This window comes from Anomaloglossus baeobatrachus, chromosome 1 (assembly GCF_048569485.1).
Source record: "Anomaloglossus baeobatrachus isolate aAnoBae1 chromosome 1, aAnoBae1.hap1, whole genome shotgun sequence".
Lineage (NCBI taxonomy): Eukaryota > Metazoa > Chordata > Amphibia > Anura > Aromobatidae > Anomaloglossus > Anomaloglossus baeobatrachus.
The window spans coordinates 209,283,663-209,300,457 of record NC_134353.1 but is presented as its reverse complement, the minus strand read 5'-3'; the positions used below and the strand labels follow the sequence as shown (position 1 = coordinate 209,300,457).

General features: G+C 39.3%; 1 protein-coding gene across 2 annotated transcripts in view; it reads right to left on the bottom strand.

Annotated features, from left to right (window-relative positions):
- LRBA (LPS responsive beige-like anchor protein) overlaps window positions 1-16,795 on the bottom strand; it is an 805,540-nt gene that overhangs the window by 99,961 nt on the left and 688,784 nt on the right. Inside the window, exons 47-48 of one of the 2 annotated variants that reach the window (XM_075347936.1) lie at window positions 13,865-14,057; window positions 4,707-4,769 (exon numbers count right to left, since the gene is read on the bottom strand). In XM_075347936.1, coding sequence (XP_075204051.1) covers window positions 4,707-4,769; window positions 13,865-14,057 — 256 coding nt within the window. The remainder of the gene's footprint in view (window positions 1-4,706; window positions 4,770-13,864; window positions 14,058-16,795) is intronic. The other variant, XM_075347944.1, reaches the window with a different exon arrangement.

The following is a 16,795-nucleotide window of genomic DNA, read 5'->3' as shown; positions in this document are numbered from 1 at the left end:
TGTACATATAATTATTTGGAAAGCTACAAAAGATAAGGCGGCTAATGGATTCTAGGCATTCTGGAATTTTACAGCATGTAAAATACATTAAGGGTATGTTCACACATTGCATTTTTTGAGGGGGGTTTTCTGCACCAAAACCAGTTTGGTGGCATGAAAAACTCTGCATATGTGCATTTTTCTCACATTTTTAAATATGTTTTACTTGTTTGTTTTTTTTCCATTCATTTTAATGAGTGAAAACCTCTGACAGAACTGACATGCTGCAAATTTAAAAAAAACTGACCAGCACCTACAAAAAGAGAACACAGCATGTGACAGATTTTTCACAACGTATTCACTTTGCTGGTACTATAAAGTGCAGCATTTTGGTGCACAAAAGATACATGAATAAAACAAAATTCTGCAAAAAGTGTGAAAATACCTTTTAGGGTACGTGCCCACGATCGGGACCTGCTGTACCCTGGACATGGTGGGTCCTGACCTGAGGGGCCATGAGTAACCTCTACAGAAGAACACAGCTGCTTATGCCCACGATATGGGCTCGGGCAGTTGCAGTCTATCTCTTCTGTTCTCCTTGCAGAGGACACTTGCGACTCACTCTACAGCAAACAAGTTATATGCTGCGGCTCAAAAAGCCGCCCCACAGGTCAGTGTTTGCTGTGGGAAAAACAAGCACAGGATGTTTAGAAATCCCATCCACTGTGCTTGTACTGTGCAAAACAACGTTTTAGACGCTGCTGAAGCATGCTGAGTCCAAAACGCTGTGCAAACGGATCGTGGGCACGCACCTTAAGGGGACCTGCAAGAAGAGAAATTAAAGGGAATCGGTCACCCTTTTGAGGTTTTTAAATTATTAATATGGGCATACAGGAAAGGTAGAGGTGAAATTAGCCATACCTGTGTGCCTCCTGGATGATGGGTCGTTGTGCAAAAATTCTCTTTTATATGTTCTATCTTACAGGCTATGGGGTGTGTGCTGCCCGGTAGATAAGCCTGCCTCCGGTCTTCATTATACAGGATTCCTCCTCTTCTCTTCCCTTGTGTCTCTGACACAGGTGTGTGGCTTGAAATCTGGCGCCTGCACATTATGCCTGAAAATTCTCCCATGCACTGTTCCACTCTTGTGTGGGCAGTCTTCAAATTTGCTGTGCGCAGATGCCGGGGAGTCACTGCTGCTTCACAGTGCAGGGGAAAGATGGCAGGCAGAATGTGCAGGCCAGGAATTCCAGCAGCACACCTGACGTCACAGGGACACTGCAGAGAAGGGGAGGAAGAATCCTGTATAATGAAGACTGGAGGCAGGCTTATCTTCCGGAAGTGAACGCCCCATAGCACGGAAGATGCAAATAATGGAGCACAGAAGATATAAATGATGATTTTTGCAACCTATCATCCAAGAGGCATACAGGTTTGGTTAATTTCACCTCTATGCCACCTGTATGCCCATATTAATAACTAAAAGAAACTGAAAAGCGTTACAGATTCTCTTTAAGGAGTTTGCAGGGGAATTATAACATCAGAATAAAAAAAGCTCAATACTCTAAAATGCTAATTTATTTTGGGCGGTTTTTCAAACGTTATTGGGGACAATTGTATTTTTGATTATATTAATTTTTCATAACATGATAGTTTGCTAAGAATTTGTTTCATTGGGAGAAACACCCCCCCCCCAAACATTAGTACATCTTTCCAGCAAAATAGCCTAGGTCAGTCTTTTTTATATACCAGTAGTAATGATTCACTAAAAAATACTGAAAAGGCTAGTAAAAAAAAATTATAAACTTCTGCTCCAACAAAGTATTATTTAGACTGGAAAAAATGTAAAAATTAAGAAGGCGCTCAAGTTTGTGAGCTGGAAATGACAGCCTGCGTTTCATCACATGCGAGTTATCAAGTAGCAGTGGGGATACATATGTACTAACATACTAACATGACTGATACTCCCAGTCTCAAGGTTAACACGCTTTATAAGAGATGAAAGCGAGACTACACTGCAGACATGAGTTATACAAAAGAAACTGATATGTTTATGCGCCAGGAAAATGAAAGTAGCTGCAACATCAATACTCCTTCATTCCACTTTGTTCAGCATCAAATTCTTTAGTAAGTAAATGTTCTCTTCTCTGCGGGTGCCATCAAGCTTGTTATTTTCCAGAACCGCCTGCACTGATTTACATCTTGACTTACATTACATAAAAAGAGCTTCTTCGTGACATTGGTTTGTCCCTGTTCTACTTTCACGCATCTGTGTCTTTCTCCAGTGTCAGATAACTCAGCTTCTCCCAGTGATTGTCAGACTTTCAATTCACAGAAATTTGGGAAAAATGTTACATTGTGAATACTTATTAACAGACACGAAAAAAGCATAAAAGCCCGTATGTTATTCCGAACGATAAAACGATATGTACATATTATGTAGTGTGATTATTTGTAACCACTTACGCCACCGCAATTGTAGCTATTAAATTATATATAAAGCTCCCTGATGAAGCTTGATGCGAAACATGGGCTGGGTATAGATCTCTATGTGAGCATGTACTCTTACAACTATGTATGCACTGTTGTCATTAACCACTTACGCCACTACAATGTAAATAATAAATGACATATAAAGCTCCCTGATTAAGCCTGATGCGAAACATAAGCTGTGTATATATCTCTAGGGGAGCATGTACTGTTAACAACTGTGTATGCACTGTTGTCATTAACCACTTATACCACTGCAATGTAAATAATAAATGACATATAAAGCTCCCTGATTAAGCCTGATGCGAAACATAAGCTGTGTATATATCTCTAGGGGAGCATGTACTGTTAACAACTGTGTATGCACTGTTGTCATTAACCACTTATACCACTGCAATGTAAATATAAAATTACATTTAAAGCTCCCTGACGAAGCTTGATGTGAAACATGGGCTGGGTATATATCTCTAGGTGGGAATGTACAGTTAAAACTGTGTATGCACTGTTGTCATGATTCTCTGTCTTTTTTGATCAAGTAAATTCTCTTACCTACTGTTACTTGTGGGCTCTGAATATCTGAGCACCCATCTCGAGTGCAATGAGACTGTTTAGGTTTAGTTTCCAATGTTTTTATTTTAATTCCCGGTGTCTGAATTTGCCATACTGTTCTGTCATTCAATTTGTGCGAACCTATAAACAGCTGCTGCCACTATATTGCTTGTGACACATTAACCAAATAATCTTATTTTTTGTATTGTATGTTTTCATATGTTTTTAATTATTTTTTACTATTACTATTGTTGAGTCCTGCTCATATTCTTTTTAGGCATTTTTCATTACTATGATGGACAAATACTAAGAAAATAATAATCCGATTTAGTCACCGAAACCATCAAACAAAACACTTGATTATAGAATTATGTAACGAAAGGACAATTACCAATTGGTCCCATGACCTGAGACTGATGTATAGCGACAAGAAGGGAAAGCACAGTTAATGCATTTCCTGGCACCTGAGCCCCAAAAGGAGAAATACGGGGTATATAAAATATACGTGAGCCAAACCAATGAATATAGGAAAAATATGAGAAAAGTAAAATAAATAAAAAAAATAAATAAAATTAAAATAATTAAAAAAAAGAATAATAATAATGATAATTAAAAACATATGGACACAATTACCTTTTTTCACTTCAGCATTTTCCTTTTGCAGAACAGGCGCTTTGAATTCACATTCGATAAGTGGCAAAGCAATTTTTTTTTCTTAGCTAGCAAACAGAGCTTTCCTGCTGCTTGTATAATATTATCAGGGGACTCACTGATAGGGAAGCCTAGCAAATGCTATGATAATGAACTGAAGCTCATCCATTTCCATCCCCTGCACATCGGTCAGAACACACACTATAAGTCACAGAAAGACTGCGTTCCACTTCTGAGAAGGATAAACCATATCTCATTGCCCATCATCTTGACTCCTCACACAAGGGAAGAGCAGACAATGACAGACAGGGATGAGACGATACTTCACATGCCCATACAAACCGTAATGTACTGCTCGCATATCTATTCATCTCTATAATAACATTTTCACACATCCGCAACATTTACTCCTTTGTCAATGTAAAGGAAAAAAAAAAAATAGATAACATAAGGGTAAAAGAATAAAATGTAATATAAAAAAATACTCATACATGCACATACACAAAAAGGCGCAGCTCCATTAATTTGTGAAGCATGCAAGGCAGCGCCATGAAAAAAGGATTGATTTTGACAATAAAGCTCTGGCACCAAGGTTTTATTTCTCTGCACAGAGAGGAACCTTACTGTTATTATGAAAATTTCCCTAGGAGAAAAAAAATGCCGCTCCAGCACATTACCGAACGCCTATTCATCATAACAGGGCCTCGCTCCTGCTCATCAACAAGTCTGAGTGATGAAAAGATCCAATATTATCCTGACAGTGTTTCATGCGCCATTCTCAATCACACATTATTACGGCATCCATATTAATTTTCTGTGACACACGTCCTAGGCCTGTTCAAATTAGGCAAGCCAACGAGGGGGAGTTGATGAAATACCAGCATAGCCACAGCTCATTGCATTCCAATTTGCATGCAAATGGTTTATCAGGAGAATTCCATTCCAGGCAACTGGCAAGTGAAAAACAACAGTAATCTACACTTCAGGGCTACCATACAGAGCTTAATGAATCGCAGAGAGAGGAGAAAGTGACAGACCTATGAGAGGATCGATCTCCACCGGCAGCTGGTACGGCTGGTCCTGCACAGCACCTTGATGGGCTAAAGGGAGGGGAAAATAGTTTAGTACAAGGCATAAACACAAAATGTACGTGTGTATATATAAAAAAGAGAAGCTCTATAGTGAGGTAATGAAGGCAAAAAGAACTGTGAAAAGGAAATAAAAAAAGATGTAATAAAAGGGAGCAAAAACAGTGAATGAAAAAGGCTTAATTTAGGATGGTGGAATATTGCACCTAGGCCTCATTGAACGCCCATTTGCCACATACATGTTTTATTATCAACATCATGGATGAAAATCACTCATACAATTAAATGGGTTCCTGAAAAATCATGGGCAGCAAACGGATGCCATCAGTGTACCATCTGTGTGATGCCTATGATTAACACTGCATTGAATAGGAGCAACAATGTATTTAATTTTTCATAGGTAAAAATTAAATTGTGGATGGTAAAAATGGACACACTGACCGAACACTGATGACATTAGAAACACTTTTTTTTTTGCATACATCAAAAACCACTGACTTCTGAATCAGGATTTAGCGGAGTGACTAAACACCACTTTTTTTTTTTTACAGTACATTTAAACGCACATGCAAACGTATATACATACATATACCGTATTATACATAAATTACACATTATGTATACACACTGTGCAAAAGTTTTATGAATTTGTGGAAGAGATTATTTAGTCTTTATATTTGCTTTGTTTAGTCCATATTCTATAACCAATTTTTTTTTTTTTTTTTTTTTTAGATGAACCTCTGAATTGTGAAGTACTGCGTAATATGTTGGCGCTATAGAAATAAAGATTATTATTCTTATAAATTATTAAGAGATGCTACAAACTAAGTGCTTAAAAATAGAAGTGTTAATAGTTGAATTTTATCAATAAAATTGCAAAGTGAATGAATATGATGAATCATAATCAAATCGATATTTGGTGGGGGCACCCTATTCCTTCAAAACAGCATTAATTCTTTTAGGTACACTAGTGCACAACTTTTAAAGGGAACCAATCATCAGGATTTTCGTATCTAAGCTAAAGCTAGTGCTATACTGGCGCTATCATACTGATTCTATACATACCTGTAGTTGTCAGAACCTGTGTGAGGTCATACCCATGTGACCAGAAGGGGTGAGGGATCAGCCAACAAAGCTGGTCACATGGGTATGACCTCACACAAGTCCTGCAAAAGACCAAGTGAATAGTTTGTATAATACTTATGCTAATTCTAACAGAAGGAGGAGATAACTATGAATATATTATCTGCTCCTTTGCTGCTGTCACTCACAAGCAGCTAATTTTAAAAACTTTACTTTTTTGGATTTCAAAACCTAAACATCGGAGCTGACCACTACAGGTATGTATAGAATCAGCCCGATAGTGCCAGTATAGCACTGGCTTTAGCTTATATACGAAAATCCTGGTGATTGCTTCCCTTTAAATAAACTCCGAATCGAGGTTGCTCCAAACATCTTGGAGAAGTAACCACACCTCTACTATGGATATAGGGATTCTGCAAATCCTTCTTTCTCCATGTAATCCCAGAGCAACTTGATGTGTTAATAAGGGCTCTGTGGGAGACCATATCCTCACTTCCAGGACTCTCTTATTGAACATGCCATACTTCTTAATGGCATTGGCTTTAAGTCTGGGGTAATTTCCTCCCTGATGATATGTATCTGCCTGTATTTCTCAGCATTGAGCATACCATTAATCCTTATGAAATACCAAACCTACTTACCGAAAAAGAGCCTCCACCATGCTTTACTGCTATCTCCAGATACTTATAATTGTACACTTTTAAAGCTATTCACAAAAACAAGCTGTCTTTAAATTTGGATTTATTGGTCCACCTGCTCCTGCTGCCATTTTTCTGAAACCTAATTTTTATTTTCTTGCGTAGATAAGTTGCTTGGCCTTGTTTCCATGTTGAAGGTATGGCTTTTTTACCACAATTCTTCCATGAAGACGACTTCTGGCCAAAAATCTCTGTACAGTAGATGGGTTTAGCTGGGTCGCAAGTTCCTTCAAAAACGGTCTTTCAATTGCATATACAGTGCATGAAATAAGTATTGAACAAGTCACCAAGTATCTAAGTAAATATATTTCTAAAGGTACGATTGACATGAATTTCTCACCAGATGCTGGTAATAACCCATCCAATCCACACATGCAATGAAATCAAATCATAGCTGGCCATAAATTTAATGAATGAAATAATAAGAAATGACACAAGGAAAAAGTATTAAACACATCAAGAAATAGAGGTGGAAAAAGTCATGGAAAGTCATGACATTAACTGAAATCTATCAGTAATTAGAAAGCAATCCTGCCACTTAATGAAAAGTAATATCAGCTGGTTCAACTGTCGACCTATATAAAGGTGTCTCATTGAGAAAGTGCCACACAAGAAACCTCTCATGATGGGTAAAACCAGTGAGCTGTCTCAAGACCTCCACAACCTTATTGTTAAAAAACATACTGAAGGTATTGATTACAGAAGAATTTCTAAACTACTTATGTTTCAATTGTGTACTGTTGGGGCCATAATCTGGAAGTGGAAAAAAAAAAACAATCTCACTATAAACAATTTCACTATAAGGTGCTTCCTGCAAGTTTTCAGACAAAGGAGTGAAAAAAAATATCAAAAGAATTCTCCAAAAGCCAAGAACCATCTGTTGAGAGCTACAGAAAAACATGGAGTCAACAGGTCCAACTGTTTAAAAGAAAACAATAAGTAACACGCTCAATCTCCATGACCTGTATGCACGCTCATCACACAAGACTCCATTGCTGAGCAAAAAGCATGTTCAAGTGCAATTTAAGTCTGCTCAAGAAAATTTAAACAAGGCTGTGAAATACTGGGAGAATATAGTCTAGTCAGATGATAACAAAATTGAACTCTTTGGATGTTATAATATACATCATGTTTAGAGACAAAAATGTACTGCATGTTACCCCAAAAACATAACAGTTAAGTTTATAGGTGGGAATATCATGGGGTTAAGCAGTTTTTCAGCATATGTTGCTGCTAAAGTTCATGTAATTAAAGAAAGTAAGAATGGGCAAATGTACGGCGACAGTCTTGATAAAAAATCTGCTGCCATCTACCAGGATGGCAGCAGATTTTTTAGGTTGATGAGGATGAAACGAGGGTGGACATTTTAGCAAGAGAATGATCCCAAATGCACAGCCAAGGAAAGTTTCAACTGGTTTCAAAGAAAGAAAATAAAGGTGCTAGAATGGCCCAGTCAGTCATCTAACCTGAATCCAATAGAGAGTTTAAGGAAGAAAGTACAGCTCCGCGTACATAGGAGTCCACGGGACATTCAGGATTTGAAGAGTGTTTGTGTGGAAAAATTGGCCAAAATCACACTGAGCAATGCATGTCTCCATTTTGAACGCATTTTGAAGCGGTCATCCCTAACAAAGGTTTTTGTACAAAGTATTCAATTTCAGTAATCGTGTTCAACACTTTTTCCTTGCGTCAGTTTTCATGATTACACATCACTAACTTTATGGTTTGCTTTTTTTGCTTGTATAGATTGGATGGGTTGTAACCAACATCTGGTGAGCAATTCATGCCAGTAGCATCTTAAGAAATATATTAACTTAACAAAGTGGTGTTGTGTTGAATACCTACACACGTGGTCAAAATTGTTGGTACCCCTCATTTAATGAAAGAAAAACCCTCAATGGTCACAGAAATAACTTGTATCTGACAAAAGTAATAATAAATTCAAAATCTATGAAAATGAAAAAATGAAAGTCAGATATTGATTTTCAACCATGCTTCCACAGAATTTTAAAAAAGAAAATAAAACTCATGAAATAGGCATGGACAGAAATGATGGTACCCTTAACTTAATATTTTGTTGCACAACCTTTTGAGGCAATCACTGCAATCAAACGACTTCTGCACCTCGACAATATTTTGGCCCACACCTCAAGAGCAAACTGCTCCAGTTGTCTCGTGTTTGACGGTTGCCTTTTCCAGACGGTATGTTTCAGCTGTTTCCAAAGATGCTCAATAAGATTTACGTCAGGGCTCATAGAAGGCCACTTCAGAATAGTCAAATGTTTTCCTCTTGGTCATTCTTGCGTGTTTTTAGCTGTGTGTTTTTGGTCATTATCTTGTTGCAAGACCCATGACCTGTGACGGAGACCAAGCTTTCTGACACTGGGCAACATATTTCTCTCTAGAATCCCTTGATAGTCATGAGATTTTATTGTACCCAGCACAGATTCAAGACACCCTGAGCCATATGCAGCAAAATAGCCCCAGAACATAACAGAGCCTCCTCCATGTTTCACAGTAGGGACAGTGTCTTTTCTTGATATGCTTAATTTTTCTGTCTGTGAACATAGAGCTGATGTGCCTTGCCAAAAAGTTCCATGTTTGTCTCATCTGTCCGTAGGACATTCTCCCAGAAGCTTTGTAGCTTGTCAACATGTAGTTTAAAAAATTCCTGTCTGGCTTTTTTATGGTTTTTTTTCCCAACAATGGTGTCCTCCTTGATTGTCTCTCAGGAAGTCCACTTTGGCTAATACGATGACGGATGGTGCGAACTTACACTGATGTTCCTTGAGCTTGAAGTTCACCTTTAACCCCTTCAGCCCCGGCCGATTTGCCTTTTTTTTTTTCTTCACCTGCTTCCGAGAGCCGTAACTTTATTTTTCTGTCAATCTTGCCATATGAGGGCTTGTTTTTTGCGGGACAAGTTTTACTTTTAAATGAAACCATAACTTTTACCACATAGTGTACTGGAAAATGGCAAAAAAATTCCAAGTGCGGAAATATTTATAAAAAAAAAAGTGCGATTGTATGATTGTTTTTGAGATATTTTATTCATCATGTTCACTATATAGTAAAACTGATATCTTGGTGTGATTCCTCAGGTTGGTACGAGTTCGTAGACAACAAACATGTATAGGTTTACTCTTATTTGAGGGATAAAAAAAAAAAAAAAAAATCAGACGTTTGTCCAAAAAAAAAGTGGAGTATGTTTTGCCCCATATTCCGTGACCCGTAGCATTCTCATTTTTCGGGATTTTTTTTTTTTTTTAATATTACTAGTCCCCCTAGGGGACTATAACGATCAGCAGTCTGATCGCTCATTCTTTTCTGTTGATCACAGCTACACAGCTGAGACCAGCAATTGCAGAGTTCTCTCAACGTGAGCCTGTCATTGGATTCATGCTGCCTGAACAGCGGGAAGGATGAATCAAAGCGTGGCTCTATAGCTACAGCCAGGTATGTTTTACTTTGAAATGCTGTAGCTTTTCAGGGAAAACCATTTGAGAAGCTAACTAGTAACTACAAGGAGAGACCTGACTAGTCCTGTGTGGTACCAGGCTGGCTTCTCCAAATGTTGCTCAAGTTGATTGACAGGTCTCTCCAGTGTGTGTACATAGGCATACACAGGTCAATCAACTGGAACGTGTCAGGGAGCAGGCGGCTAGGAACCCCACCAAATTAGTCAGGTCTCTCCCTGCTGTCCCTGGCTTGCATTTTGAAGTATTATAGAATAAAAACATACCTGGCTGCAATCGCACTGCCATCCTAAGAATCTTAATGTCTGCATTTTGGGCAACATGAACCTAATGAGAGGTTCACTCTAAATATATACCAAGCACTGCTTGATAAATCTTGTAGTGGCTGTACCTGGTTACGGTATTTCGTAAGTGAAGTGCCAGCCCAAAAGATAGTTATTTTTTTGTTGGCTGCTCCTATCAATGATTTTTGCACTGAATTTCCCTGCCCTGCAAAAGGTGAAACATAAATTTTAAATGGAGGGCTCCTTTAAATAGATTATCCAGGAACCATGGAAGTACAAGTGATAGAAGCACCACTGTAAAATTAAATTGTAATAGTTTCTGAAGGTTTGAAATAGCTTATGGAGACAAAGCTGGGGTCACATTTTTTGGAGCTTTGGCTCCAGAAATTGCAATAAAAAGTATACAAAAACTGCATAACAACTAAAAACCATATAACCTGAAAAAAAATCTGTTTATATACATTATATATATATATATATACATATATATATATATATATATACATATATATATATACATACATATATATATATATACACACATATATATATATATACATACATATATATAAAATCACCGTATAATCACAAAAGTGAGTACACTTCTCACCTATTGTAAATATTTAATTATATCTTTTCACAGGACAATACTGAAGATATGACATTTTAATACAATGTAAAGTAGTCAGTGCACAGATTGTGTAACAGTGTAAATTTGGTGTGTTCTCTAAACAACTCAGCACATAGCCATTAATGTCTAAGGCCCTGTGCGCACTGTTTTTTGCCGCGGATTTCCTGCGGTTTTGCTGCATGTTTCGCTACAGAAAATGTTCATAACATCTCTGCAGTGAATCACCAGCAAATCCTATGAAAAAAAAAATGCTGTGCGCACTATGTGGAATTTGACAGCTGCATGTTTTGATGCGGGATTCCCGCAGCAAAAACAATTGCATGTCACTTCTTTTCCGCACGAAGCTGCGGGATTTCACTTCATTGACTGCCATGTAATCGTGAAATCCCACAGGGAATAACGCAGGCAGCAAATTCTGTGCGGTTCATTGCGTTTTCCTGCGTTATTCCCTCCGGTATTTCGCAGTTTACCTGCGGTAATGTACATCGCTGCCTGCGGTTTGCAGGGAAGTGATGTCATTATGCCAGGAAGAGGAAGCGGAGCAGAGAGTAAACACACAGATCACAGACAGATCACACTCACACACAGACATATAGAATACACATAGAAAGCAAACGGACATATAGAAAAAAAAACACCTGGGCTCCGCCGTGTTTTTACCCTTCCAGCCGAGGTAAACACACAGCTGCGGCCCGGTATTCTCAGGCTGGGGAAAGCGAGGGGCAGGGTTAATGTCCCCCGCCTCCCTCCCCCCTCCCGCAGCCGAGAATATCAGCTGAAGCTGCCCCGTGACTGTCGCATACATTATGCGACACTCCCGGAGTGTCCCCGACTCTTCTTGTTGCCGTGATGCGGTGGCAATCAAGGTAATGTAAGGAGTTAATGGCGGCGGATCGCCGCCACTAAGTCCAGGCTTGATTAAGGCAGCGTTTATGAGACAGCTTACATGATCAACTCGTAAGTAAAGTGAAAAAACACACACACCGAAAAATCCTTTATTTTTAAATAAAACACAAAAAAGCTCCTGGTTCACCATTTTATTAACCCCCCCCCCCCCTGAAACACACAGCTCCGGCGTAATCCACGTCCTGCGATGCTTGCATCCAGCCGTGACTGACACAGCGCTGAATGCAGCCTCGCAACGAGACAGACTGCAGAGAGGTAATTACTGGGCATTTCCCACGGCCAGTAGTGTGAACACACTGCCGACCGTGAGAAATGCAGCGTGTGCTCACAGGGACTCTATCTATCTATCTATTCTTCTACCTGTCTAGTTCTATATCTATCTATCTCAGAATGAAATTACTTTTTTTTTTTTTTTTTCAATGTGCTTTATTGCATTGAATGCAATAAAGCACATGCACCAACCCGCACGCGGCAAAACTGCGGTAATACCGCAAACAATACCGCGGTAAAACCGCAGCAAACCGTATGTGGTTTTTGGGTGCGGTTTGCCGCGGTTTGTTACTGCGGGTGAGGTAATCTTTCAATGCCTGCGGAATTTTCTTAAGAAAATTCCATTTTCCTGTGCGCACAAAGCCTAAAACTGCTGGCAACAAAAAGGAGTACACTCCTAGGTGAAAATTGCTAAATTGTGCCCAATTAGTCATTTTCCCTGCATCATTTGACTCATAAATGTTACAAGGTCTTAGGTTTGAATAGGGAGCAGGATTGGTAAATTTGGTCACTGGAAGTTCAATATGGCATCTCATGGCAAATAAATGTCTGAGGAACTGGGGAAAAAAAAAAAGAATTGTTGTTCTACATAAAGATGGCCTAAACTATAAGAAGATTACAAACAACCTGACACTGAGCTGCAGCACGGTGGTCAAGACTACACTGCAGTTTAACAAAACAGGTTCCACTCAGAGCAGGCCCCTGCCATGGTGAACCAAAGAGGTTGAGTGCACGTGTTCAGCCTCATAACTGGAGGTTGTCTTTTCAAAATAGACATATAAGTGCTGCCAGCATTGCTGCAGAGGATAAAGGGGTGGGAAGTCAGCCTGTCAGTGCGGAGACCATACATCATACACTACATCAAATTGGTCTGCCTAGCTGTCGTCCCAGAAGGAAGCCTTTTCATAAGATGATGCACAAGAAAGCCCGCAAACTGGAACCATGTCCTGCGGTCTGAGGAGACCAATTTAAACTTATTTGGTTCAGATTATGTCAAGAGAGCGGCAACAACCAGGTGAGGAGTACTAAAACAAGTGTGTCTTGCCTGCAGTCAAGCATGGTGGTGGCAGTGTCATGGTTTGGGGCTTAATGAATGCTGCGGGGAGATACAGTTCATTGAGTACTGTGACATACTTAAGCAGAAGATGATTCCATCCATTCGTATTCCACATGATAACGACCCCAAAAACACCTCCAAGACGAACACTGTCTTTATAAAGAAACTGAGGGTAAAAGGTGCTGGACTGGCAAAGCACGTCTCCAGACCTAAACCCTATTGAGCATCTGTGGGTAATCCTCAAGTGGAAGGTGGAGGAGAGCAAGATCTGTAACATCCACTAGCTCTGTGATGTTGTCATGGAAGAATGGAAGAGGAGTCCAGTGGCTTCTGTGAAGCTCTAGTGAACGCCATGCAAAAGAGAGGTAAGGCAGTGCTTGAAAATAATGGTGGACACACAAAATATTCACACTTTGGGCACAATTTGGGGTGAACTCACAGTTTTTTGCCAGCTTTTTAGACATTAATGTCTGTGTGTTGAGCTATTTAGAGGCCAAACCAAATTTACAGTACACAGTTATACAAACTGTACACTGACTACTTTACATTGTATCAAAGTGTCATATTTTCAGTGTTGTCCCATGAAAAGATATAAGATATTTACAAAAATGTTAAGGGGTTGTACTCACTTTTGTGATACATACACACACATATACATCTCTGATGGAAAATACTTTTCTAGTACCTTTAACCTGTACTCACCAGGAAGACTGTGCCACTTGTTCACTGCAAATAGCCTGTTAGCAGTGACAGTAATGACTGCAGGACTGGTCAATCCAGGCTGAGTGTTTGCGGCAACGTGAGTGACGGGCGAATTGGAAGGGAACTTCAGAACCATAATGACATCGTGCTGAGCTTGGTCTGTAAACATCAGTGGAGTCTGCAGGAGGAGATACTGTTGAGTGGACACAACAAAAACCCAGACAAGTGGAAGAAGGGAACAAGAGTACATAGACAAATCAAAGGACACAAGGAAGGGAAACAGGACAAAAAAAGGAAGACCAGATTATAATAGAAAAGAATGCAGCAGAAAGAAAATACAAAGCACACTAACACTAAGGCCAAAAAGGGAAAAGCCTATAATTAATAGGATTTCACAAACATGACCCTATATGGCTACATCCTCTATGTGCAGTATTATAGTATGTTATTATGTTATAATAATTCTCTATGTGCGATTTAGAAATTCACATGGTGTGGAAAGGCATAGTAATTCATCACTTGACTACTGTGGGTTTAACTACTCTATGCCCAGATTTTCTCCTCAGTGTTGATGAGGGGGTGCAGTAGAGTAAGATGCTCTTGAATAATGAAGAAGCGCACTACTGTTCAGGAATCAGGAGTGTCTGACGAGTAGAAATTATACACCAGTCCTTGAGTTAGATAAGATATGGCATCACATCTCTGTCATTCTTCAACTTCCCCCAGCTCTGTCCATTTAGGCATAGCTGGGAGAGACTTGCATCAAAACTTAAGTCTCAACTTTTGAGTGACTCTAAATCCTGCTTTACACGCTGCAATGTATCTTACAATGTGTCGGTGGGGTCACGTCGTAAGTGACGCACATCCGGCATCGTAAGGTACATTGCAGTGTGTAACAGCTACGTGCGATTGCGATTTAACGGTAAAACGTTCATCGCACGCACGTTGTTCATTCCTCATGAATTGAACATCAGATTGTTCATCATACCCGGGGCAGCACACATCGTAGTGTGAGACACCCTGGGAACGATGAACAGATCTTACCTGCGTCCCGCGGCTCCCGGCCGGTAATGCGGAAGGAAGGAGGTGGGCGGGATGTTTACGCCCTGCTCAGCTCCACCCCTCTGCTTCTATTGGCCGGCTGCCACGTGACGTCGATGTGACGCCGAACGTCCCTCCCACTCCAGGAAGTGGACGTTCGCCGCCCACATCGAGGTCGTATGGACGGGTAAGTACGTGTGACGGGGGTTAATCGTTTGTGCGGCACGTTAAACAAATTGAACGTGCCACACATACGATGGGGGCGTTGCAAATCGCATACGATATCGTATGCGAAATTGCAATGTGTAAAGCAGGCTTAAGTTGCGCCAAAATTTCGCAACTTTTCAAAGTGATTTAATCCAGAATTGTGACTAAATTGCTTTGATGAGTCAGTAAGCTAAACTTAGTCACACAGTCTAAAGTGCTGGAAATAAGGCTTACATGCTAGCTATTAAAAGGTGCTGTATTATCAGAGACAACCCCTTTTAAAATACGTACTAGTTGGTGCACCCAACACATCTGGAAAACAGTATTTAGATAAATGGCCATCCTTTTAATACAAAGACAGCTTAAATCTGCCAGAGCTGCTAATACAGAAGGGTTGTCGCTTATTAGAGGGGATCTGAGCAGAAACCCCCCCTCTATAGGGTCTATGTGCATGAATGGTAACAGAAACAGGGATGTCTTCATGAGACAACCCCTTTAAATAAATGGCCACCAGCCATGTAATTCATAGACAGGCTGGGTATGCCAGATAATGAGTACTTCTTACATAGTCACTCTCCATTGTGGTTCAAAGTGGATGAGGACCCCCCATTTACAAAGTCTATGCAGCCTACGAAGGACATGGGCTTCAGTAGGACAAGCGGCAATATAGATATACTGAAATGTTAGATAAAATTAATACATTAGTATTATAATTACAATCTTTTTGTTTTTTTTTTTGTTTTTTTAGAGATAGAAGACATTGGTGATTTGTTATTTTATTAGACTTCATCTAATTCCAGTCTTTTCTTAGGACTAATACAACCTTGTAAACAAACTACTAGTGTCTCATCATCTTTTTAAGTTGTTTAGGTGTTATATCCGATTACTCTAAACTCTACTATGACTTTGCAGAATTTGTTTCATAACAGAAATAAAATGCACCATTAAGGGATGGAGGTCTGATAAAAATCCCCAAGTGAACCTGGCGTTAAGAGCCATACGCCGTGTGACACAAACAATATAAGAGCCAGAGGACAAGAATAGAAGAGACAGCTGAAGAGGTAAGAAAGTCAATCAAAAAATATGTAAGAGCGCATAGTAAACATTTACAGATTACAACTAAATATATAATATATATACAATATATAATCTAAATATTAGATAAGACAAGTAGAATATTGTCCATGAAGGAAATCACTACGTTAACAATGCAGTTCACTTCTACTAGTGTAAAAAAACAAACAAAAAAAAACAAAAAAAAAAACAACCACTCCCCTTGCCTTCACAGTCAAGATCAAACAAGAATTTCTGAAAGCCCAGATTTTCTGACCCTCCTCCCACCCGGAAAAAACATAATTTTTTTATGTAACGTACTACGCTGCAATCTTGTATATTTTGGCCAAATATGGACCAATGCCTCATGCATTTATAAATCCTTTTCCCTTTTTTGTTGCATATTTCTCATGCTGCAGCCAGCCTCTTTCGTGTTAAATAGTAATACTTGGCACTCAAAATAAGGTGAGAATTGGATATTTTATTTGATAAATCCAGACTTTTGTTGTTGTTTTTTAGCTTCCCTTGTTTACATGATGATGTTAGTCCGTTTATACCATGATATACTCTTTCATTCATTTTTGGTCTGCTTTTGTTGCTATATTGTTTCAGCACACTGATGAAGGTCCA